At 42.5% G+C, this 23,387-nt stretch overlaps 3 protein-coding genes across 5 annotated transcripts in view; 2 read left to right on the top strand and 1 right to left on the bottom strand.

Moving 5' to 3' along the window:
* The first annotated feature begins 56 nt into the window (after positions 1-56).
* setd4 (SET domain containing 4) lies at positions 57-4,701 on the top strand. 2 transcript variants are annotated; one of them, XM_076303621.1, is made up of 10 exons: positions 57-203; positions 308-403; positions 510-547; positions 628-716; positions 1,090-1,519; positions 1,711-1,885; positions 2,348-2,429; positions 2,544-2,624; positions 3,643-3,766; positions 3,858-4,701. In XM_076303621.1, the coding sequence occupies exons 1-10, from the start codon at positions 149-151 to the stop codon at positions 4,011-4,013; spliced, it is 1,326 nt and encodes a 441-aa protein (XP_076159736.1). In that variant the 5' UTR covers positions 57-148; the 3' UTR covers positions 4,014-4,701. The 2 variants fall into 2 exon arrangements, with proteins under 2 accessions (XP_076159736.1, XP_076159735.1); XM_076303620.1 differs by having other exon boundaries at positions 1,090-1,528.
* A 104-nt stretch (positions 4,702-4,805) lies between these two features.
* cryzl1 (crystallin, zeta (quinone reductase)-like 1) lies at positions 4,806-14,313 on the bottom strand. Its single transcript, XM_076303622.1, has 13 exons — positions 14,113-14,313; positions 12,854-12,949; positions 12,691-12,768; positions 11,934-12,006; positions 11,780-11,824; positions 11,613-11,681; positions 9,512-9,645; positions 9,100-9,211; positions 8,498-8,596; positions 8,154-8,272; positions 7,080-7,185; positions 5,920-5,965; positions 4,806-5,121 (listed from the first exon to the last, which is right to left on the bottom strand). Exons 2-13 carry the CDS (start codon positions 12,923-12,925, stop codon positions 5,022-5,024), a joined length of 1,053 nt encoding a protein of 350 aa, XP_076159737.1. The 5' UTR covers positions 12,926-12,949; positions 14,113-14,313; the 3' UTR covers positions 4,806-5,021.
* A 61-nt stretch (positions 14,314-14,374) lies between these two features.
* Positions 14,375-23,387, top strand: part of itsn1 (intersectin 1 (SH3 domain protein)) — a 53,707-nt gene continuing 44,694 nt past the window's right edge. For both annotated transcript variants that reach the window (XM_076303619.1, XM_076303618.1), the window contains exon 1: positions 14,375-14,513. The gene's annotated coding sequence lies outside the window, so the exon portion shown is untranslated. The remainder of the gene's footprint in view (positions 14,514-23,387) is intronic.

The raw sequence follows: 23,387 nt of genomic DNA, 5'->3' as shown, positions 1-23,387 counted from the left end.
CAGCGCCTCAGTTTTCTGAATCTAACGTTAACACTGTGTTGTGAGATAAATGAAAACCACAACAACTCTGCAAAAGTGTGTTTGGATACATAACCGAAGTAACGAGGATATCGTGGGAAAGTTATTTCATAGATAACGGGTCAACGGAATGGGGCACAGGGGAAGACGAGCAAGGAAGAAGAAGAAGAAGAAGACAAAAAGTTGTAAGTGTGTGCTTTAAAATTCTCTGGCTTTAATTAAGTTTTGTAACAAAATGCCTGGTGCTGAGAAAGAGATACTACTGTTATAACTGTTTTAACTGTTTTAGTGACCCTGTGTCATGAACCTCGGTTTGTGGAACTGCGGAGGTGGTTGAAAGAGAGAGGATTCAGATCTAAACTTCTTATCCCAGCACACTTTGGCGGTATACTGTACCTTTCATGTTCTTTAATATCTTTCATAATCTAGGCCTACATTATTTAATAACATTTATAATGTGGTGGTCAATATGTCCTGTTGGTTTTCCTCAGATACTGGAAGGGGATTGATGGTCACTTCTCCCATAAAGGTGACGATTTAAACTACTGTTGTCAATTAACCTAAATACTTGCCCCTAGATGTTTGAACTTTAACCTTGTACTCCTACAGGCCAACGAAATGCTGATTTCCTTACCTGAACAATGCCTGTTGACCACCAGCACTGTTCTTGGGAGCTACTTGGGAGAGTATATAAAGAGGTGTGTACCTGTGTGTTGAGTGCCATCAAAAGTCTTCAGTATTTCTGCCATTGGAACATTGATATAACTTGGAAAGGTTGAAATGTGTATTCATTATTAAATCTGACCTATTTGTATGCATCCAACACGTATAACTATAGAACATTGAAGCAATAAAGTCTTCAGAAATACCAGAGAAAAAAAACAAGACTAAACAAAGACTAACCCTGTAAGTTAGAGCTTAGAATGTCTGAGGTCTGATATTTGGTTCAATATCAAATATAGATATTAGTGACTCATGAGAAAATGGTTTGAAACTGCATGCCTTAAGTACATGCAGTTGTGTGGTCTTTGAATGGTCCTTATCCATGCTCTGTTGTCTGTCCTTCCACAGGTGGAAGCCTCCAGTGTCTCCTCTGCTCGCTCTCTGTGCCTTCCTGATTGCTGAAAGGCATGCTGGGAGTTTGTCCAAGTGGAAGCCCTACATTGATGTTCTACCTCAAACCTACACCTGCCCTGCGTACTTCTCTGATGACGTCATCAACCTGTTGCCGCCAGGGCTGAGGGTGAAAGCTCGGGATCAGAGGGAGAGAGTTTGGGAGCTACATTCTTCCTCTGCCGCCTTCTTTGCTTCTCTGCAGCCGCTCCTCCGAGAGCCAGCAGTGACTCTATTTTCCCATGATGCATTGTGCTGGGCGTGGTGCAGTGTGAACACAAGGACTGTGTACATGAGGCACCCCCAGAGCCCCCACCTCTCCACAGAGCCAGATGTGTATGCGCTGGCACCTTACCTGGATCTGCTCAACCACTGTCCCCAAGTACAGGTGGGACAAGTAATCAGATTATCAGTATTTACCACAAGTTAATCTACAATATATAATAGTATAAATTCTATACTGTAGTTATAAAACTAAACTTGTGCCAAACTTGTGTTCTTGGTTCATTTGTCATGTTTACAATCAGAACACTTTTACATACTCATCTGTTCTGTTGGTTCATAAATCTCTTTTTCCAGGTTACAGCAGGGTTCAGCCAGGCAAACAGGTGCTATGAGATCAGGAGTGTCCAGGGATGCAGCAAGTTCCATCAGGCCTTCATCTGCTATGGACCACACGACAACCAACGTCTGCTTTTAGATTATGGCTTTGTTGCCCCCGGCAACCCTCATGCTGTGGTTTATGTTGACCTTGGTGAGTCTATACCTAAATGGTCTTACCAGAAACATTAGAACATATCATCATTGCATTTAGCATCTTCATACTGTTCCACTGTGAGCTGAGGTGGTGATGAATACATGGGTAGTGTGTGCACATCTGTTGTACATTTTATCTTATGATAACTAAATGTTATATGTGTGCTATGTGTGTGTTTAGGAATTAACCTTACTTTAAATTGCTTTCAACTCCCCCACTGAAGTAAAGAATGAATGGATAAAGAAAAAGCATAGCTGGCAATAATAAACAATAACATCTAGTTTTTGCAGTAAGCAATTAATAGTGACTTGTGCACTTTCGCCTGTCTATGGCATAACATTTCCTTGGTTTGGGTACTGACATTGACCAGGCAGAAGAGATTGTTCAGACCTACTACTACTAAATGTCAATGCATAGTTCAGCTCAGATCGTACAGCGTTTAACTCCTGCCTTCCCCAGGTATTCTGAAGCTGTGTCTCAATGACAGGGACAAACAATTGCCACAGAAGCTTCTCTTCCTGAAGGAACACGACTTTCTCATGTAAGGTCATCCATGTTAGGTATTTTCTCACACAGGTGCTCACTTTTCACAGTAGTTGTGTATCAATTCTAAATGCCATCTCTATTTTCTTGTATATCTTTTGTGTTGCTTCAGGAACTTGACCTTTGGATTCGATGGTCCTTCCTGGAGGCTGATGACCGCCCTCAGGCTGCTCTCCCTGAAGCCAGAGCAATAGTACGACCAGACCTTTCAGCTGTTTATCCAGTATAATACTTGACTATGACTTGATTATTATTTTTTTATTTATCTGGCCTCATCTATCATTGGAATTGCTTAAAATAAACAGATCTATCTTACAGCTCTGGAAAAAGAGCTGCACATTTTCTGATGTCATCCTAAGGTTGCTAAGTGACATGCTAATGAGTTGACGGTCATATTCCAAAATTAAGAAACCACTGCAAATTTGAATATGGCTGTCAACTCATTCGAATGTTACTCAGCAACCGTAGGATGACATTAGAAAAATGTGCAGTGGTCTCTTCATTTTTTCCAGAGCTGTATATGATAATATAGCCAAGTTCACTACCGGTTAAAAGTTTGGGGTCACTTAGAAATTCCCATTCCACTCCATTATAGACAGAATACCAGTTGAGATCAGTTGCATTGCTTTTTAAATCAGGGCTCTCCAAAAGGGTTCTCTGGTTGCTGATAATGGGCAATGTAGATATTGCATTAAAGATCAGCCATTTCTTTCTACAACAGTCGAGAACCCTTCTGCAATTATGTAAGCAGATAATGTAATCTGAAAACTGCTGCCCTGATTAAAACAATACAAATGATCTCCGCTGGTATTCTGTCTATAATGGAGTGGAATGGAAATTTCCAGATATTAATACCTATAGATTTAGAGTGTGATGTTTCTGAAATTTCTGTGGGTATAATGGTAGGTGTCTCAATAGTTTGGTCCATATAGTGTATTTACCAAGGGTATTGTAATTACCGGTAGGTGTCTTTCGGTATTATATAATTGGGTGTTGTTTGTGCGCCTGTGTGTGCATGTCCATATGCGCTCACTAAACTTGAAAGGTTCTGGTCTGATCTATCTATGGTAGATTGTCACCATATCTCTTTGATGATGGGGGGCAAAGTTCTGCAGTCGCCTGACTGCATTTACTTATTATTTTGATTATAGCACAATCACAGTTGATCTTGTGTCAGTGCAGAGCAGTAACAGTGTCTACTCTGTTCACAGTGCATGCTGGAAATCTGTCCTCTTGGGGGCAGTAGTGTGCAAGGACAGAGAGGAGTGGACTGTCCAAACAGCTCTCATGCTCTGCAAGATCCTTTTGGAGGAAAGCAGCAAGGCTTTAGAGAGGGTGAGTGGGCCTCTTTCACATGGTTTCCAATACATAAACATCCAGACTGATGACTCATAAGTCTCTTGTGTGCGGATTTTGTGCCCCACAGCTATCCCACCTCAAAGAAGGGGCAGACACCACTCTGACTGAGCAGTTGTCCATGGTGGAATTCCTTCGCCGCGAGGAGCAGGCGATTCTGGGGCAGTCACAGGAACTTCTGGGTCTCCAACGGCAACCGTTGCCAAGCCAACCGGGCTTTGCGTAAAAAACCAAGCAGGCTAAGGAAACCGGCTACTAACTCTGTGCGTGTTGTTGCAAATCTTGGGCCCTGTCCCTCTGCCAACTCATCACAAGAGCCAGTTTGAGTAAAAGAGGGCATGAATATGGCTCTCTTGGCACAACGGGACTTTTGCAATTCAACAGAGTGCCCAGGGGATCTAGAGTGTGCGGGCAGGCCAAGGCACTTTCTCTCAGGCAGTGAAAGGCTACACTGTGCTGCCAAAGACCTGCTCTTTCCTCACCACCAGTTGAGCATATGCTTGGTAAGATGAGGAGGAAGACATGTGGGAATATGGGCTATGCATTGAATAGTGGAAGAAAAAAAAGACAAGCTTATATAGTCACAAGAGCCAGTTTGCCCTGTATATAGGTGTCTGTTGATGAAACCAGTGGGGATAATCTTGTGCCAGTTTGTGCTAACTTTTGTGTGGAGGTTTACACAAGCCATATCAAGGTGAGAACAGGAGGTTGACCCTCCCGGGTAGGGGAAATGTGGTATGGCTGTCTGTATTTTATGGGCTTTGGTCATAAGTGGTCATATACAGAGACCACTGCACATTTTTCTGATGTCATCCTACAGTTGCTGAGTGATATTTGAATGAGTTGACGGTCGTATTCAAAATTAAGAGACCACTGCAAATTTGATTATGACTTTTAATTCATTAAAATGTCACTCAGCAACCGTAGAACAGAAAAAAATTCAGAAAAATGTGCAGTGGTCTCTTAATTTTTTTCAGAGTTATATGAGTCTACATCACTTTTAGATTCAGGGAAGGTCTTCACATTCTGAAAACAATTTTAATTTCATCAAAGTGTTATAATATTACAATGTTTCATAACATAAATGTAGCAAAATATTTTAACAGTACATTAACTGACAGCATCTGTCAAATAAATGGAAACATTATCCGTAAAAAAAAAATGACTGGCCAATAAAGACATGATCTGTATGCAGGGGAAAAGTTGTTTCTGGAATGCTGGGAAGTGTAGTTCTTTATAGCTGGACCACTACTCTCTTCCTCACCTGCTTCTTCTGAACCATCTCCATAGACACAGTTGCCTCATACAAAGGCACAGGCTCCTCCACTAAAGGTCTAAAAGACAAAAGGTGGATATAATCTTATTCATTAAAGGAGAATTCCGGTGTGATTTTGACCTAAAGTGTTTTGAAACATGATACCGAGTGTGAACGTATGTCTCATAGCCCATCTCGGCTTGTCCCCTGCACTCCGAAATCTGGCGCTAGTTAGCCGATGCTACCAACAAGGCGGTCAATGGTTGTGCCTCGGCATCGGCATAGCCATGCAAATAAATCACTGTTTTACACCATTTACGAGGCTCAATGTATCTCCACACTTCATTGGCAGACTTCCAAGGGCCCTGACATTTAAAACGAGACATTGAGAACTTTGAAAAAGCACTGGTAGTTTACTTACAAGACGATTTATACAGACAGTATCTTCTCGAAGTTTAGCGTTTGCAGCCATCTTGAATTTAGTCACGATAAGTCGAGCGACGAGTAAGAATGAACAGGTATGATAAGGGATCAGATTCCAAAAATAATTCTGTGGAAATGCATGGATTACAGTTTCGAGCCTCGTAAATGGTGTAAAACAGTGATTTATTTGCATGGCTATGCCGATGCCGAGGCACAACCATTGACCGCCTTGTTGGTAGCATCGGCTAACTAGCACCAGATTTCGGAGTGCAGGGGACAAGCCGAGATGGGCTATGAGACATACGTTCACACTCGGTATCATGTTTCAAAACACTTTAGGTCAAAATCACACCGGAATTCTCCTTTAAACAAATGAAATGCTATTTGTGCAGACCACAGACTCTATATATAGAACGTGCAGACCTGTGTACATATTCATGGGGCCAAAACATACCTGAATGTTCCAGTTGAAAGCTTTTCCATTACATCTCTTAGGATGTCTGAGAAGGTTATGAAGGTATAGGAGAACACTGAGATATGTCACTCTGAGATTTGCTACAGTTCTTCATACACCTCTCATGCAGGGTTCTAAATTAACACACGCCAACCCGCCAAATGCGGGTTAAAATTCATTTTGGCGGGTGTTAATAAAAACTTACTAGCCAGTTTGGCCGGTGATGCATGAGGCATTACATGCATGATACATAAGGCTCTGTTTTCGGTCATATATCCCCCGGCAGTACTTTCTACATTTCCCATGACCACTGTGCCGTAATGCTACGTCGGCTGCACGCAGTTTGCAGTGAAACCAGCGCGAGAGCATGGAACGAACGGAGCGTCTACCAGAAAACACAAGGAATTAGAAGAACGAACGGAGCCAGAGCAGGGAGCAATTAACGCATTGTGTTTACCTATTTCCTTTGTGGGGGGCTGATGTCATGTAACGGAGACCGCAAAACCTGAAGCAGCAAGATCAGCTGAAGATGGAACGTGAGGAGCTTGTAGGCGAAAATTTTCAGTTTTAAAAAGGTAGCCTGATCAGTTATCACCACCACCACACGCATCACACACTGTGCGTAGGGCACCAAGAGACAGAGGAGGGACCAACATTTAGCCAATAAATAGTAGCTGTACTGCAAACTGTTTTTCACTCTTGTTAGAGAAAGTATACAATGTACACATGTATTCATGCCAACAATGTTAATACAATGATCAAATGCATTCAGTGACACTCATCTCAAACTCATAATTCTCTTATTTTTACCGGAAAAAAATTGGCTAATAGAAATTCTGATTGGCTAGTAACTTTAGAAAGTTACCAGCCACATTGGCTGGTGATCAAAAAAGTTCATTTAGAACCCTGCTCCCATGTATCAGCTCTGAAAAGACAGACGTTGCCTGGCTAGGGTGTGGCCTTTCTCGACAGGTGTACCATTATCATACATCCTGACCCAGAACTGATAACAAATCTGAAATTTGCATACACATGTACAAGATACATACTATTACTATCAGTACTGGTACCACCCTCAAACTTTTCTCTCCAAAGTATTGTGATTTCTGCTTGTCATTACACTCTGACATCCTCATGGAGGAACCCAGGTCAAAGGATACGGAGGTATCGTCCCTCGCGAGCAGCAGAGGCTGTCCACACCTCGTCGTTCAGGAAGGACAAAGATGCGGCCTTCAGGAAGAGACTGTGAGTGTCAGGAGGGTCCAGCTGTGAAGGGGTATGTAAGGAGAGCTGTTACCTCATTTGAAACATCAACAGGACCAGAGATGCAGAGACCAGAGTGACCAAGCAGTAAGGGCACCGGGAGTGCGGGAATAAAATGTATTACTTTACTATTACTTACTTAAAATAATCTCATGGTTCTTAGCAGGCGCTTTTGTCCAAAGCGATTTAAAGCAATAACAATAAACATATTACAAATTAACAGTTTAAACTAAAGTTAAATAGCCAACATTAAAATAACACTAATAGTAGTAATACTTACTACTACTATAATGATACTGCCACTATATTGCACATATCTGCTCATGTTGTTCATACATTGTTCATATTACATAGCCATATTTATTCTGCTCTTATAAGGTAACTCCTAATACACTGCACATATTTATATTTAATTTATACTACTCTAAACCACCTTTTGTAAACCAACTGTATACTACTTTCTACACTGCACTATATTTCTTGTCCTTTCTATGCACCATCTGTCTATACTTTGTATATCACATTGCACTTTTCTGCTTTTTTGGACTTCTGGTTAGACACAAACTGCATTTCGTTGTCTTTGTACTAGTACTCTGCACAAAGACAATAAAGTTGAATCTAATCTAATCTAATCTAATCTAATCGAATCGAATCTAATAGACTAAATAGATAGATAGATACGATAGATAGATACTTTATTGATCCCCAAGGGGAAATTCAAGCTAAATAATGTAGCAGAATAATAACTAACAAATTGTCATAAAAACAACAACCATAAACCAACCATGACTTTGTAAAGAAACATAATTAGTTAGATATAAGGTAATAATAATCATAATCAAATAATTATACTCAAACAGGTGGAACTGACACATGGACAAAGCAGAAACAAGCTAAATACACACAACTACAAATACAAAGTTTGAAATATTTCAATCAAAACATTTCTCTGGGATTGTACTGCACTATACCTGCAGGTTGTCCTCCATGGTCACCCAGTGACCTCCAACTCCTAACAAGGTGATGATGTCATGCTTGTGTGGAAGTTGCTGTTTCTGTTGTGATTCCGGTTCCTCGTCGTAAAGCTTCACTGCACCAAACAAGGGAAACATAATAAATAAGATGGTCTGATGTCCTGTCTAATTCTAGTCTGCAGTAAACCAAAATGCAATAAAGGTGGCTTATTACCAAACTCTACCCTTTTTACCCTCTACTCTTTTTAATATGCTCACAGCAAGTCATAAAATGTGACATGACTAAAATATGACAAGCTATTTGGAATCAACTTTGCAAAGCCCATGGATAAGACTGTTACCTCCAGCATCAATGACTATGTCTACTCCCAAACCCCCAGTCTCCTCAAGGCAAGACTCCACCAGATCCACCTTGGCATCCCACACACCAATCACCCGAGCTAGAAAAGAAGAACAATCAAAAGCAAATGGTTAAGTGCAGCCCTTTGGTCTGTTCCTTACAGTGTCACTATCCCAGTCCCCAAGGATGTGACTGAACATTAGCCATACATGCCCACATCTGTGTGTCAGTACAAAGGCCGGTAATGCAAATGATATATAAAGGGTAGGTAGGGTGGATGTTTTTCCATTAGCTCAAAGGTTCAAGCTTGTGAAAATGTCTGAAGGAAACAGCTCAGAATTTCCAACTTACCCAGCAATGACTCCCTTGTGCCTTGGGAGTGAGCCAAGCCAGCAGAGCAAAGAAAGTGGACAGACAGAGCGAAGCCAGAGTCAGCAAGAGCAAAATTGTCAAAGAAATGGCACGGTGCAGACAAGAATGTCTCACTGTTCGCTCCAGGCGAAATACAGGGTGTGATTGATTGTGCCCAAAGCTAACCAGACGCCCTTCTGTTTGATCCCATCAGCACCACCCGCCACCCCCTGCCTGACATGTCCTCCTCACCCACACTAGGCCGCAGCTGCTCCAGGAACTTCAGGTCGTCTGGGGAATGGGCTGTTGCCAGGACCTTTACCCCATGGTAATGGGCCAACTGAATCGCTAGAACACCGAATGGCTGTGGACAAACAGACAAGGGAAATCGGGCCAAGTCGATTAAGTTAACTCGCTTTCCTTCCATTTACTTACTATTTCATTTACGTTTCATAAACATCTATTCTTACTATTTACATTTGATATAACAGTGCCAGTGAACACAATGTGCTAAATTATTGATTTCAGATCTTAAGTAGGGGAGACATGATATCTGTTCCACTGAATAAGCTGCAGCATACAGTATCACTACTTCTTGTAGTCTTTAGCTTGTGTTATAAAATTTCCCAGCCATGCAATGGACTCTAAAATGGGGAGGACTTACACTGGCTCCATCCAGAACTAGCAGTGTCTGACCGACAGCCATATGGGCCAGAGTATGAAGGGCAGTGTAGGCCCTGAGGCCATCACGGACCGCCCCTGCAGCGGACACCCAACTCACTTTCTCAGGCTGTGGGACTGCAGAGGAACAATACAAACATATGAGCAAGTTAAAAATATTATTTATATTATCTGCAATGTAAGATTTCAGTTCATTACTTAGTTATTGATACCAAGTTATATCATATCGCAGGGTAGGAATTTCACGACGGCCATTGCCCTTGCGTTGGCCGTGATGCCCCTTTAAAAATCAGAGATTTACAGGCCACGGTGGCCTTGGTGCCCCCTTTTTTCAATATTCTGCTTTGCGTCCTAATAGCGATTTTTTTTGCACGTGAGCAACGTCTTTTTGTTGTTATGTCACAGAGTATGAATAGCTGGGGGGTGATTAGCGCCCTGGGCCATGGTGCGTACTAGTGATGTAGTACTCGAGTCCGGTCTCGAGACCAATTTCTGCTTTCTCGGTCTCGTCTCGGACTCGTTCCTTCAAAGACTCGGTCTTGACTCGGTCTCGGACCACAGTGGGAGGAGAAAGACTCGTAATTTCAGGAAGAGTCCTCGAGACCAACGCATTTTTTATGTTCATATAAAAAAAACACATAACAACAATAATAATAAAATGCAATGTTGACCGGCATTATTTAAAAATGACATCCCATGGTGCAATGCAAAGATACTGCCGTCAGAGCCGTTTATTTATCTCTATGGCTCTGCTGCCGGTGAGTGTCTGTAGGTCAGCATAGTCCATATTAAGACGTTAAGACTGCTCCTATAAACAATTCCCAATCTAGCTTAGTCTGTAGGCCTAATGGTTGATTATTAACTGGGGTGATATTAAATTATGAATATGAAAACTGACATGTTTTTATGGTCTTGGTCTCGACTCGGTCTCGACTCCTAAAGGACTCGGTCTCGACTCGGACTTGCTTCCTCAAAGACTCGGTCTTGACTCAGACTCGACTGTATTTGGAAACCAACAGACTCGGTCTCGACCCTTCAAAGACTCGGTCTTGACTCGGACTCGGCATAGGCAGTCTCGTCCCCATCACTAGTGCGTACTATGGAATACAACCCTAGTTGAATTTGCAGTACATTTCGACATGCATGGATGTCTCCAAATTTGGGCTTTAAGTTTTACAATATGTTTAAATTGTTCCACATGATTTCATAACGGGCCAAATGCAAAATAAATGTTACAAATATCGCCTAGATATCGGTAAATCAGAGGACAGCTTACTAAGAGTTTGTGAAAGTAGCCTTAAAGGGACACCAGGCAACGTTTTCGTGTTAATCTTCGTAAGTCGGTATGGTTAAATGACTCATTACGGGGCGAATGAAGGCTCTCTCGCCCGCCCCTAGATATCTGTAAATATTAGATGATCAGATGATTTACAGTTCTATGTAATATGTCATGATTCATGTTTTTGTAATGTTTCATACAGTGATGCAGGTCTACTGCAGTGAATAGGCTAAATACAACTTTGATCATTTTTATAGCCTACTACTATAGTTAACTTTGGCCTTGGTGCCCTGACATGTGGCCTTTGTGCCCCCCACCAAATATGCCCAACTGAAGGCCAAGTGGCCTTGCCCCCAGAATGGTGAAATTCCAAGCCTGATCATATGCATAATACAAAACAACAACATACAAGCCTACCTTGTGCAATTTACAACTATGTGAATTATATATATGTGCCTGCTGTATTGCTCTGCAGAATACTAAATTATGACTGGTTGAATGAGGTGTTCAACGGTAATGATGTGTAAAAATGTTGTTTTGAATCTATATTTAGTTATATTATGATTATAGCACATCTTTGCCACAAAGCTGAAACAAAACAACTATCAAGCTATTACACCTATCTGGAAAAATATGGCGTAGAATCAAGCTGAAATTCAGGCAATTTTTCTTGGTAAGTATTTGAAAAAATAACCAATCATGAACTTACATTAGGATGTGTAAGATAGCACAGAGTTCATCAGGATGTGTAAGACAGCACAGAGTTCATTTATGTGAATGTCCACTAATGTTAAATGCCACTTACCAAGTAACTGTTCATGAATGAGTACGGTATTGCATAAGCCAGATACCTCAGTATCCAATGGAAGAATACCTGCGATAGAAGAAATATTTGTTATATCTGCTTCACAAAATTAAAATGCTTATTCTTTATAAAAGCAATCCTCTGCTCTACAGAAGTGCCAGTCTTACCAACAACCTCATCATCAGGTTGGAAAAAAGTCACCTTGGGTCCAACTATAGAAAGAGAGACATATTCAGAGTCAGAAAACAGTGACTTACAGTTTTCTTGAGGTAGTCCCTGATGTATTTAATGTCACTGTCACCAAAATAGATTGTGTATAACCTTGACGAACAGTCCCCACAATCTCTCTGCCTACTGGAACTGTGTCCCTCTGCAACTTCAAGTCATTGTAAAGCTGAAAGACAAAGAAAAGAAAGCTAATTATTACACATTTTCTTACCCTATCTGGACCAGGCTTTCTGCCACTGTTCACTTGAATTTCCCCTTGGGGATCAATAAAGTATCTATCTATCAATCTCTCTCTCTCTCTCTCTACCTTTCTATCTATCTATCTATCTATCTATCTATCTACTTGATAATCCCAATGTAGCAATCGTCTTGGACATGTGAAAAAGTTTAGGTCACAGGTTTTGTGATGTGTGTTTTGTTAACAACAGGGTTCCCACACCTTGGTTAAGATCAAATTCAAGGACCTTTCAAGGATTTTTCAGACCCAATATCCTCAAATTCAAGGACCTACAGTAATGTGTTGATAAATTTCAAGCGTGGGCATGGTTAAATCATGTTACCTCAACAGACCAAGGAAGTAGTGGCGAAATAATGGAAACATGTTAATAAGCGGACAAAATTGTATGGAATTTTTTCCTCAAAAAGAAATTCAAGGACTTTCAAGGACCTCCATTTATTTATGTCTGTTTTCAAAATCTTTCAAGGGCCTTGAATTTTTTTTTCAGATTCACAAACTTTCAAGGATTTCAAGGACCCGTGGGAACCCTGTAACAATATTAAGTAAAAAAAACATTTTGGCCTACCATAAACTCACTGAAAAGTTACACCAATATTTAGTTACATAGCTCACTTTAATATCCACTGGACTTAGAGCACAGCCTTTTACTTGGACCTTGACCTGGTGGTTTCCAATGGTGGTGGGCACATCCTTTGTCATAGGGGCATAAAAACAAATTAATATATGGCAGGATTTTTTTTAAACAGCAGGAAAGATGACGAGCTTATCAACTCACAGTCTCCTGAATAACAAACTTCACTTCTTCCGAATCACTTAATCTGCAAAACAGCCCTTTCATTCTGCCCATCGAGTTTCCAGGTGGTTCTTAATGCTGCATGGAGACACAATTATTAGCATAACCAGAGCCGGACAGTAACGGAGTACATTTACTTGAGTACAGTACTTGAGTACAATTTTGAGGGATCTGTACTTTACTCGAGTATCTTTTTTTTGGGAGTACTCATGACTTTACTCAAGTACATTTGAGTGGCAAATATTGTACTCTTTACTCCACTACATTTCTATCCATAACCGTGAGTACCCGTTACTACTTCTAAAAAAGAAGGAAAAAAGAAAAATCTCAGAAATACTCAATTTCTTGTTTCCCTCTCAAACATGATTGGATTGTGCAGGTGCCACTGATTGGGACAGCCTATCAGCAATCATCTTCAGCTTTCCGCCAAAGTCAACTCCATGGTCAGATTTAGATAAGAGACGAAACCATGGACGAAACAATGGATGAAGACGCAACAGGTCCATCCCGGGAATGTGCCAACCTGTGGCCCCACCTCGCCACACTATTTCAATTTTCTGAACAAGTTAATGATAGTTAATGGTATTTTGTATTTGAAATACGTATTTGAAATACATGTATTAGAAATACTGCCCATCCCTGGCAACATGGTAAAAAGATAAAAATGACTTGATTTTACTTCCAATTCATTTTACATTCTCCAAGGTATTAACATTAACATTTTTCATAACTACATGTAGGATGTTTCTGTACATAAATATAAGCACTGTGGCAGTAGTAATGCAATATTTAGAAAATGTAGGCTACTCTTGAAACTCAAGTACTTTTAAAAACAAGTACTTCAGTACTTTTACTTAAGTAGACATCTGACTGTTGTACTTTTACTTGTAAAATTTAGCAAAGGGTATCTGTACTTTTACTCAAGTAATGAAGCTGTGTACTCTGTCCGCCTCTGAGCATATAACCAAACTTGCACTTGCACCACCTAATCATAATATTCCTTCCAATCTCAACATAAACAACGCTACAATGTTAACAATGCAACAAAAATGTCCACTGAACTTATTCACATTACAGACATTGGGACATTATGAATAGGTTCATCTGGTATCTTACTAGGGAGTATGTATGCATGCTTTCATCAAATAGATCAATTTGGCTACTGACCGATTGTTGTTAGTTTATATCTAACAAACATCGTTAACAAACAACGTTTAGCTTAGCTTCGGTCACAGGCCTACCACTTAACTGCCGATTCACTTCGATGCAGCCGGTACGTGTAGGCTGTCTACGCAATCTTAAAACCACATAACTTTAAATGATAGATACTTCAGAAATGCAAAAACAAAACATCTTTGATAACGGTCGGAAATGTCAACAGTTCAATATCAGAATGTCCTTCTTGTTTCCTGTATTTCGCTCCATCACAAGCTTGCGCATGTGACGTTAAAGGCCCTCTCTCGCGATATTCTGCAATTCCAACTAGCGTAGCAGTCCGGCGGGTGCATGGGAGAGAGAGACAGGGAGTAGAAAAATAAAGCTGGAAAATACTTCATGAATTAAAGGGATTTGTGCTTTTGTTTGAAGTACTTCAACGTTTTTCTTGCAAATAACCATTCAGAAATGGAAAGTGAACGATGAGGTAAGAGAACAGAGACCCAGGTTTGTTTTCTTGACCGATTGTCCTTTTTTGACAAGCGCGTTGTCGTCGTTGTGAGGAGGAATTTTCTCCCTGGCTGGAAACCTATCCAGCGTTAGCTTGCTGGTTAGCTAACTGTTGACTGGTTTCTCAAGCTGAACAGAGTAACATTAGCATGCAGTATAGCCACATAGAGAATTTGTGAGACAACCACACCTTCACGTTGACACATTTTCAGTAAAGTCACACTATTTGTGTTAGCTTCTGGTTGCATATAAGGTAGTGTAGGTTTGCTCTTTTGCTGTGTCAGGTTAAAATATTAGCAAGCTAAGCTAAACATGAGCTAACAGTCGGTAGCAGCCCATACAACATTTTACAATTAGTATAGGCAGCCAGCTAGCGAAGTTAAAAAGCTGTCGGAAAGTGGTAACGTTAACAGACCAGATTTAACTTGTAGCAGCTATTGTATCTTCATTTAGCTTATGGGGCAGGTGATTGTTTTGTAAGTAAATGATGCAATGTACTATAAAGCCCGTAATATATAATTGGTATGCCAAATATCTTGAGCAACTAATGCATTAAATCTCTGCGCTGGATAGCTTGACTGGTGGTCATCTTAAATAGACTGATGGTGCCGATGCTAAGCAGCTAGCTTTAACATGCATTGCTTGCAGGGGCCCGGGTAACGTTAGTGATCAGAGGACCACAGTGTTACCACCCTTTTATTACCATACTTTTCATAAACCCTGCACATGTGTCGATACGCAGATGGCTAGGTTCTTATAGCATTTGCATATTTCATTGCTGTCATTCAAAGTCTAGCAAAATGTGTGCAGAGAACAGGCAATGTATCCCGCTAACATATTGTCGCCAACGGTGGTCAGTAACGTTACATTGAACAGATTAGAGGACAATGTCCCCTTGTCTTTGGCTCTGTTTACTTTTTAACAGAATTCTTATTTGTAAACATGCAAGGGTTGAGTCCAACAACACCGATATAACGGTGGGTAACATATACGTTATACCCAATGTCTTCTGCATGTTCCAGGCAGGGAGCCGGTGTGCTGCCGCGCAGAGGAGTTGGCACTCCCTGTTACAAGAGATTGCACAGAAGCTGCTGTACCAGCACAGACACACTGCTGAACTGTTTACAGGCAAAGCGGCGTCATGGTGCTCCATTGAGTAGAAAGGTTTCAAAAAAGTTTTGCGAACGTGAACAACGCACAAAGACGTGTGGGGTTCGTAGTTAATTGGATTACAAACTACTGTGGAGACCAACAATTCCACGTCCGCTAATCGTTGATTGAAAGTTTCCTGCAAAGTGCAATCTGTCGGTCAGGACCCAATGTCATTGTCGAGCTAAGAGACTGACCTCTCTCGTTCTCGTGATTGAAGAAGAGACGTTAACGCATAGATTGGTGCAATGACTTTAACTTTCTTTTCGGAAAGAACGTTTTCTGCTCAGACAGATCCAATTTGGTGGTAACGGGTAGTTTAGTAAGATAGGCTAAATTTCTGCAGGTTTTTGGAACAAGTATAGTACATTTATGTGTACTATACGTGTTTGACAACTCTTGTGCAGACAGTTTAAATACGGCTTGGTTCAGTTGAGGGACCTCTCTCCCCACTCTTCTGACTGCACAGTGACGATAACCTTCAAGCAGCCTTGTTGTAACACTTCCAGAACTTCAATGCAAGGCATGAAGGTCCTGCTGCCTTCAGAATAGCTGTCGACAAACGCTTGTGTAACTTGCATCAGGACCCCACAGCACAGGGACAGTTTGTATCTGCCTCTCCGCGTGCTTGTAATGATCAGTCAGCCAGCCAACCATCTGATTCATGTGGACCCCCACTGCTTTATAATCCCTCTTTCTCTCGCATCCTCTCTCTCACACACTTATGAAACACGACTCACCTCTGTCTTGCAACCAGGACTGCAGCACAATGAAAACACCACAACAGAGCATGTGTATGTTTTAAGTATGTGACAATGTTTGCACATCATTTTGATGTGATCTTCCTGAATGTTTTGCTGACAGCCTTTTTGAATGTGTCCTTGGGGAAATGAATCTGTGTGTGCCCACTTGAGGGTGCATCTTCAAGAATCTTCTAGTAATCCGTTTGTATCAAGTGTCTGAATGGCAGCTTGCCCAAGTCGAATACAGTCTGCCACTGTTTCCTCTGTGTGTGCTTGTATGTGTGTGTGAGAGGGAGAGAGAAAGAGTAAGAAATCATAAATGTTGTAGAAGTTGTCATAGATGAGATTCTTTCATTTCATTTCATCGTATGGAGTGGCAATTTTGCTCATTTTATGTTCTGATATCATATACTAACTGCTTCATCCACATTGTTTTAGATCATGTCCAGTGTGATAGGAATGCTGCTGTGTGTATGTGTTCATGTATATTGTGGGGCACCTTTGGTTGGATGAAGTGTGTGTGAGAATGAGTGAGTGAAGTGGGAGCTATTTATAACCCTTTGCACTTGTCTGCTGTGCTGAGCTTCATTCTCTCGTCATCACCTGATCGCTTGTCTCTCTCTTTCTTACACACACGCACACACACATCCCTCCCGATGACCACTCAGCACTGTCTTCATCCCTAATGTTCATCATCTGACAGCTCTCTCCAGTTGAGATAAAAGAGTGGGCCGTGTCCTCTACCCTCCCTGACGTGCGTCACTCTTTTGAAGTACTGAGAGTGGCTAACACGTCCAGCAGAATGTTAGAGTACACAGATGGACTATCTGCTCAATCAAGAATCAGGCATAATTAAGCTGTTTCTACAATATCTTTGATGTTTTGATGCAAGCAGGCAAACCCTTCAGTGACCTTAAAGGTTTCTAAGCAGCTTGCTGGGCCTACACCCAAACGTAAACAATATCACACCAGCTGTAAGATAGCCACCCAGCCGCTCATCAACCTTGCTCAAGTTTATGTTTCTAAGTTTATATATGTATGGTTTGGGTGGTCACTAGCTTTTTATCACACACAGTTAATTTGGATGCTGTGATGTGAAGGAGAGAAGAACACATATTCACCAAGGCTGTTTACTATGTAGTTTTGTGCTCTGAAATTACAACAGCTAAATGTTGCCAAAGCAACATCACATCAGTTACACACACATTAGTTAGCATGCTGTTTTCAAAGTGCCAACGATGCTGTTGCTGCCAGTGTTGCAAGACATGTGTGCTGTATTAGCTGCGTACTTACCATGCTAGTTTTTGACATCAGCTCTGAAATGCCTCTTTGAATATTTGATTGTTACACAAGGTGCTGATTGCTGTGTGAGGCTTGTGCTGTAATTTCCTCTGTTCTTCCCAGTGTGTAATTAGGTGAGTAAGCTACAAAGAGTGAGAGAGAATGCAGCTGTCAGGTTTTGCACTGTACTGTGAGGAAGCGCAGGCACCAAAGCCAGCATTACCAAGTGAATTTAGGTTAATGAGAGCTCTGAATGGCGCCCCAGAGCTCTGCTGGAATGCTTAGTGCTGAGCGGAGAACACAATCTCCAACAAGAACCAGACAGAACATGGAGGAGGAACCGTGTGGAACCGCCGTGAGCAAGAGTAGGAATGGAGTGACATATTGGATCCTCTTGGCTGAAGGCTTTGAAGGATGATCAGAGGTGTGTTGGCACATATCAGTCTGTTTGCTGTGTGTTCAGAGTCAGACTAACCCTGAGCTGGTGCTTTGGGAGTGAAGTGACAGCCTAATGTCCACCTGGCACAGCGTGTTACTCCAGCTTGCAGTATTTGCAGAGCAGCCAATGGTCTGTTGGTTTACTGTTTTGATGAGTATCGTATCAGTGTCAGGCTGCACATTCATAATCACCTTCACCTTTTGGCCTTAGCCTCTATCTCCCATCTCACTCACATATACACAAACACACACACATACACACCCCACAAACAGATACACACACATACATTTACAGACACATCTGCCTAATCACACACACACACACACACACACACAAACACACACACACACACACACACACACACATCTGGCCTAAGCTTGCTTTCTGCTTTTTGTCCCTGGCCACAGATAATCCTCCATCTCTGCACTGCACTCAGACTCCAGTACGCGTGGGCTGCTGCCAGATCTGTTGCCTCACATTCGCTCGCAAAACACACAGAATCAGCAGCCACCAACACACACACACACACACACACACATTATTCGGAAAATGAGTTACCACTAGTAGTGTACACACACACACACACACACACACACACACACACAGTAGTGAAGCCTACTAATACGGTTTGCCCAGTTCATAATACACTCACAACACCATCACCATAGACATGCATGAATACTCCACACCGACACCATCTCTTACCCACACATGACACTTACAGAGTTTCACTAGGTTTTCAATAGCAGTTGTTTTTATACATGCGACAGCAGAGGCTTGTGCTCAAATTTAGGTGTGAGTATGTGCATGCGGGTGAGTGACCTGCACTCATTTCCAAACTGTTTGCATTTTACAGCTGCACTTCAGAAGGGGAATAACAGAAAAGCTAACATTGCGCCCGGTCAAAGTTCAAGCCCACAACTCAAAGCGAAGGACGTGTCAGTGAGGCAGGTCCTCTCTTATGGCTACAAACAGCTCTTGTCTTGTCCATCTAGTAGCCTAGTTTCACTGTAGAGCTGTGAAGTAACTACGCCTTTGGTTCTTATTTGGAAGGTTCTGCAGTCTTCTGGCTGCCATGTCCAGTTAAAGTAGAATTCTGGTTGGAACTTGGAATGGTTCAGTCCCGGTGACTGACACTGACTGGGAGGAATAATTCTTTAGTATAGTATAGCACAGCACGTCTCAGGGATGCAGAGCCCAGCTACACACTCAAACACACACCCCATCACCCTTTTGGTGCGCCAGTGTGGCAGACAAAGAAGGAACTGGTGCATAAAACAGCAGGGTAATGCTGGACCCCTTCTGTGGAGAAGGGAGAAAGAGAGAGCGAGTGAGTGAGTGACTGAATGAATGGAAGAAAGGAAAAAAGAGAGAGAGAATGAATGAATGGAAGAAAGGAAGAAAGAGTTGGAATAGGAAGAGTTCCTGTCAATTAAACTGCGAGGAATTCTGACTGATGCGAGGACCCCATGCTTTATTCCTCTCCACTTTGGCACTCCTCCCCCCGCCAAAAAGCCAGGAATATTTCACATGGACGCTCTACCTTTGCTGTGTTCACGTTGTGGTGTGAAGTCACGCTCAGCTTAGACACGCTCGACAAAACCACCTCCTCAGCCAAGTCCAAAAACATCAACTTTGCACATCTCACGACGGCAATCTGCCAAAGGGATTTTGATATTGACCAAATGTCTTAATGTGTAGTCCAAAAACATGAACTTCGCCACTGAGATTTTGAGATTGTCATGATATCGTTTGAAGGCTCATTTATTCTCAACATTAATTGAAAATATACAGTCCTACTCAATCCGTCTTTTACTTGATTTCCGAAAGCTTCCGGATATGAACGGAACATGGCAATATTTGAAATGGCCGTATTTATTTTTGGAGGAGAAGGGAGCAGAACTCGGGCTTAGAGAAGATGAAGTGAGCAGTAGTCCGGGGTTTCGGCTTGAGCTCAGCCTAGTTGACCTGACCTGGTGAGGAAGCCTCGCCCAATAGCTGCATTGCTGTGTTATGACATCACGCCAAATCTCGTCTGAGTTTCCCAAACCGTATGTCTTAATTCCTCTTTTTCAACAGAACACTCTGTCTCTCCCTCTGTCTCATCATTAATTAATTCATTAATTAATTCATCCATTCTTTCCTGCTTTCTTTCTTGCCCCCTTCTTTATTCAAATTCACCCCATCGTTTTCCCTCCTTCCCCCCATTCCCTCTTTCTTCCAGAACTCTTTCTGCTTCTCTCTTTCACAATCGATAGCAAACACTATCTCTCTGTTTCACCCTCTTCCTCTCTCCTCCCCCCTCTCTACCCCCCCCCTCTCTCGTTCTCGCTCTCTGTGTCATTCTCAGATTGTGCAAGCCAAACCCTCCTAGCCATACACTCTCGCTTGTCCCCGAGGCTGAAACTTAAACTTGATTTCCTGTCAGCCCATTGATCGTCTCCCCTCTTCTCTCTTTCTGTACGTGCCCCGCTTTCTCCCCCACTCCCTTTGTTTCTTTTTTATTTCCTCTCTGTTTAGATCCAAGCGGCTCCCTTCGCATTTTTGGGCTAACGAAGTTTATTGTCCAGAGCCGGGTAAAAAAACCTCATTAGAATCTGAAAGTGTTGGGGGGTTTTAGAAAGTAGGTCAGTTGGCGAAATACAGCATTACGTCCACCGCCCTTTCAATAGACCCCCCCCTCCCACACACACACACACACACACACACCCTCTCCCTCTCTTTCATTCTTTCTTTCTCTCTCCCTGTCTCACTCACCCACTCCCTCAATATCCTTGTAAATGCAATGGCAAGGCTGTGATGAACGCCCAGTTCTGCTTCAAGTTAGTGTGAGTGTGTCGTTTGCATGAAAGTGTTGCAACACACACAGAGATAGAGAGAGAGAGAGAGAGAGAGATGGTGAGATTGTTGAGTCATCAGTGAAGAGGAACAGACTACTCACACAGACCAGCCTGAAGGCCCTGTCCTGATTGGACAATCCCATCAGACATTAGTGTGGCAAACTGGAATATCCAGCAACTTGCAACTGAAGCATGTAAAGAGAGAGAGAGTGTGTGTGTGTGTGTGTGTGTGTGTGTGGCATTTGATCAGTGTATGGCATACTGCACCATTATGACAATCATAGAAGACCATCCTATACAATCATAAGCAAACTGTGATGCTGAAGCACAAAACATACATTTTATATGTTATTAATACTCAGGTGTGTGTGTGTGTGTATGTATGTTAAAAGAAAGCAAGCTTGCATCGGCTGTACACACACCTCCCCCACCCCAGTCCTGTCTGCTGTGGCTCTGGTCCTCATGGGGGGGGGGGCTCCTGCCGGCCCCCCAGCATGGGAGAGTGGGACTGGGTGCAGGGAGGGGTACGGAGTGGGTCACAGAGACAAACTCACAGCGTCTGGCACTGATTAAAATAACTTGGCCAACACGCCTCAAGGTGTTTGCTGGTCTCTCTCTCTCTGTCTCTCTCTCTCTCTCTCTCTCTCTCTCTCTCTCTCTCTCTCTCTCTCTCTCTCTGTCTCTCGCTCTCTGTCTCCCTCTCAGTGTGTGTGTGTGTGTGTGTGTAGAGAGTGAGACAATCTGTGTGTATATGTTTCAGCATTTACACAGCTGGGCAGATAACTGATCCCAGATTGTGCCTTCTGGATCACTTTCTTACAGGCTAGGAGGGGGCCTGCATTCTTCTCTATTTTCTTCTCTCTCTCTCTCTCTCTCATATATAACATCCATGCTGCTTCCCCCTCTCCCTGCTGACACTGGAAACTGCCTGTCTAAAATGGAGGCTGTTTAAGGTCACTGTGTGTGGTGCTGTATGTGCGTGTTTCTTTGGAAGAGTGCATGAGTGGTTTATGGGTTTATGTGTCGTCGCCATACTAGTGAGGTGTGTGTGTGTGTGTGTGTGTGTGTGTGTGTGTGTGTGTGTGTGTGTGTGTGTGTGTGTGTGTGTGTGTGTGTGTGTGTGTGTGTGTGTGTGTGTGTGTGTGTGTGTGTGTGTGTGTGTGTGTGTGTGTGTGTGTGTGTGTGTGTGTGTGTGTGTGTGTGTGTGTGTGTGTGTGTGTGTGTGTGTGTGTGTGTGTGTGGTACCCATCAAAAAGAAGGTGAGGAGGTGGCAAATGGCTGCAGGTTGGCCACTGAGCAAATTTGCAGATGGAGGAGATGACCCTCTCTCACCTTGACAACACAGACACCTCAGGAATGTGTGTGAGAGCGAGTGTGTGTTTGTGTAACTGAGAGAGAGAGTGCAACTGAGAGTATGTGGGTGTGAAGGTAAAGGAAGGTGACTGTACCGTATGTGTGTGAGGGTAGGCTGGGGTGTGTGCATCTGTGAAAATCAAAGAGCATGTGTTTTCAGGTCAGGGAAAATGTGTGTGTGTGTGTGAGAGAGAGCGAAGGAGCAGCCGTTCCTCTAACTGAGAGTGAGCAGTGTCAGGCCTCTATTGTGGTCCTGAACTGTTTCCCCTGAGCCTTGGAGCCAAGATGGCCGAGGTTGGCGGTTTCTCTCCCAGACCTTAGCCAGTGTTGTCGGAGTCGTGACTGCTGATCCAGGAGTCAAGATGGTGGCTCAGTTACTCTCCCAGTTTCTCTTAAGGCTCGCTTACATATACAGTGTTTGCCCTTCCTGTGGTTATTTTGCCTGCAATCTCTGAGCTACATTTACATTACATAGTGTCTTGGCACGAGTCGCCCTATATGTGAACAAGGCTTTAACGGTGGCGTCGGGAGTCAACTGAGGCCAGCCTGACTGCTGACCCAGGACTCTGTTCCGCAGGGGCCACCCGGGGCTCTGACTGAGGAAGCATCTCTTAACTCTCCTGCAATAAAGTCTTAAACCCATTTCCAGTACTTCCTTTCTCTAAGACACACACACACACACACACACACACACACACAGAGAAGTGCTCTGTTGATCTATTCCTGCACAGAGCAAAAGTGTTAATGCTGCCCATATGCCCAATTACAGCTAAAGCCTCTATTAGGCGAGTTCTCATCTATTGTGATATTTCTCAAAAGAGCTGTTACTGAAGATATTATTATACAGTCTGACATAATGTAGCCTAGGGGTGGGCGATATGGCCTAAAATTCATATTGCGGTATAATTTGGTGTGTGAATTTCAATATAGGTCTAGCAGGTTCTTGCATAAAATAGTCAAGATTGTTACTTATTTAAAATGTATTGTGCAAAACTGCAATTATAGAGAACATTATAAATCTTTAACTTCCAAGCAGTATACATTTA

This window comes from Alosa pseudoharengus, unplaced genomic scaffold (assembly GCF_046254945.1).
Source record: "Alosa pseudoharengus isolate Yale_2024_CS ecotype anadromous, Long Island Sound unplaced genomic scaffold, YU_APseudo_1.1 YU_APseudo_1.1_scf_24, whole genome shotgun sequence".
In the NCBI taxonomy this organism is placed as follows: domain Eukaryota; kingdom Metazoa; phylum Chordata; class Actinopteri; order Clupeiformes; family Clupeidae; genus Alosa; species Alosa pseudoharengus.
This window is presented reverse-complemented; position numbering and strand designations above follow the sequence as displayed.

What these genes read in the sequence shown, in the direction of transcription:
- setd4 (XM_076303620.1), top strand. Translation starts at nt 149, where the DNA reads ATGGGGCACAGGGGAAGACGAGCAAGGAAGAAGAAGAAGAAGAAGACA. An exon ending in TGGTCACTTCTCCCATAAAG is followed by an intron (nt 548 to 627) that starts GTGACGATTTAA and finishes GTACTCCTACAG; the next exon opens with GCCAACGAAATGCTGATTTC. An exon ending in TGTGGTTTATGTTGACCTTG is followed by an intron (nt 1,886 to 2,347) that starts GTGAGTCTATAC and finishes TGCCTTCCCCAG; the next exon opens with GTATTCTGAAGCTGTGTCTC.
- cryzl1 (XM_076303622.1), bottom strand. Translation starts at nt 12,925, where the DNA reads ATGGGCAGAATGAAAGGGCTGTTTTGCAGATTAAGTGATTCGGAAGAA. An exon ending in TAGTTCTGGATGGAGCCAGT is followed by an intron (nt 9,212 to 9,511) that starts GTAAGTCCTCCC and finishes GTTTGTCCACAG; the next exon opens with CCATTCGGTGTTCTAGCGAT. An exon ending in CATAGTCATTGATGCTGGAG is followed by an intron (nt 8,273 to 8,497) that starts GTAACAGTCTTA and finishes TGTTTGGTGCAG; the next exon opens with TGAAGCTTTACGACGAGGAA.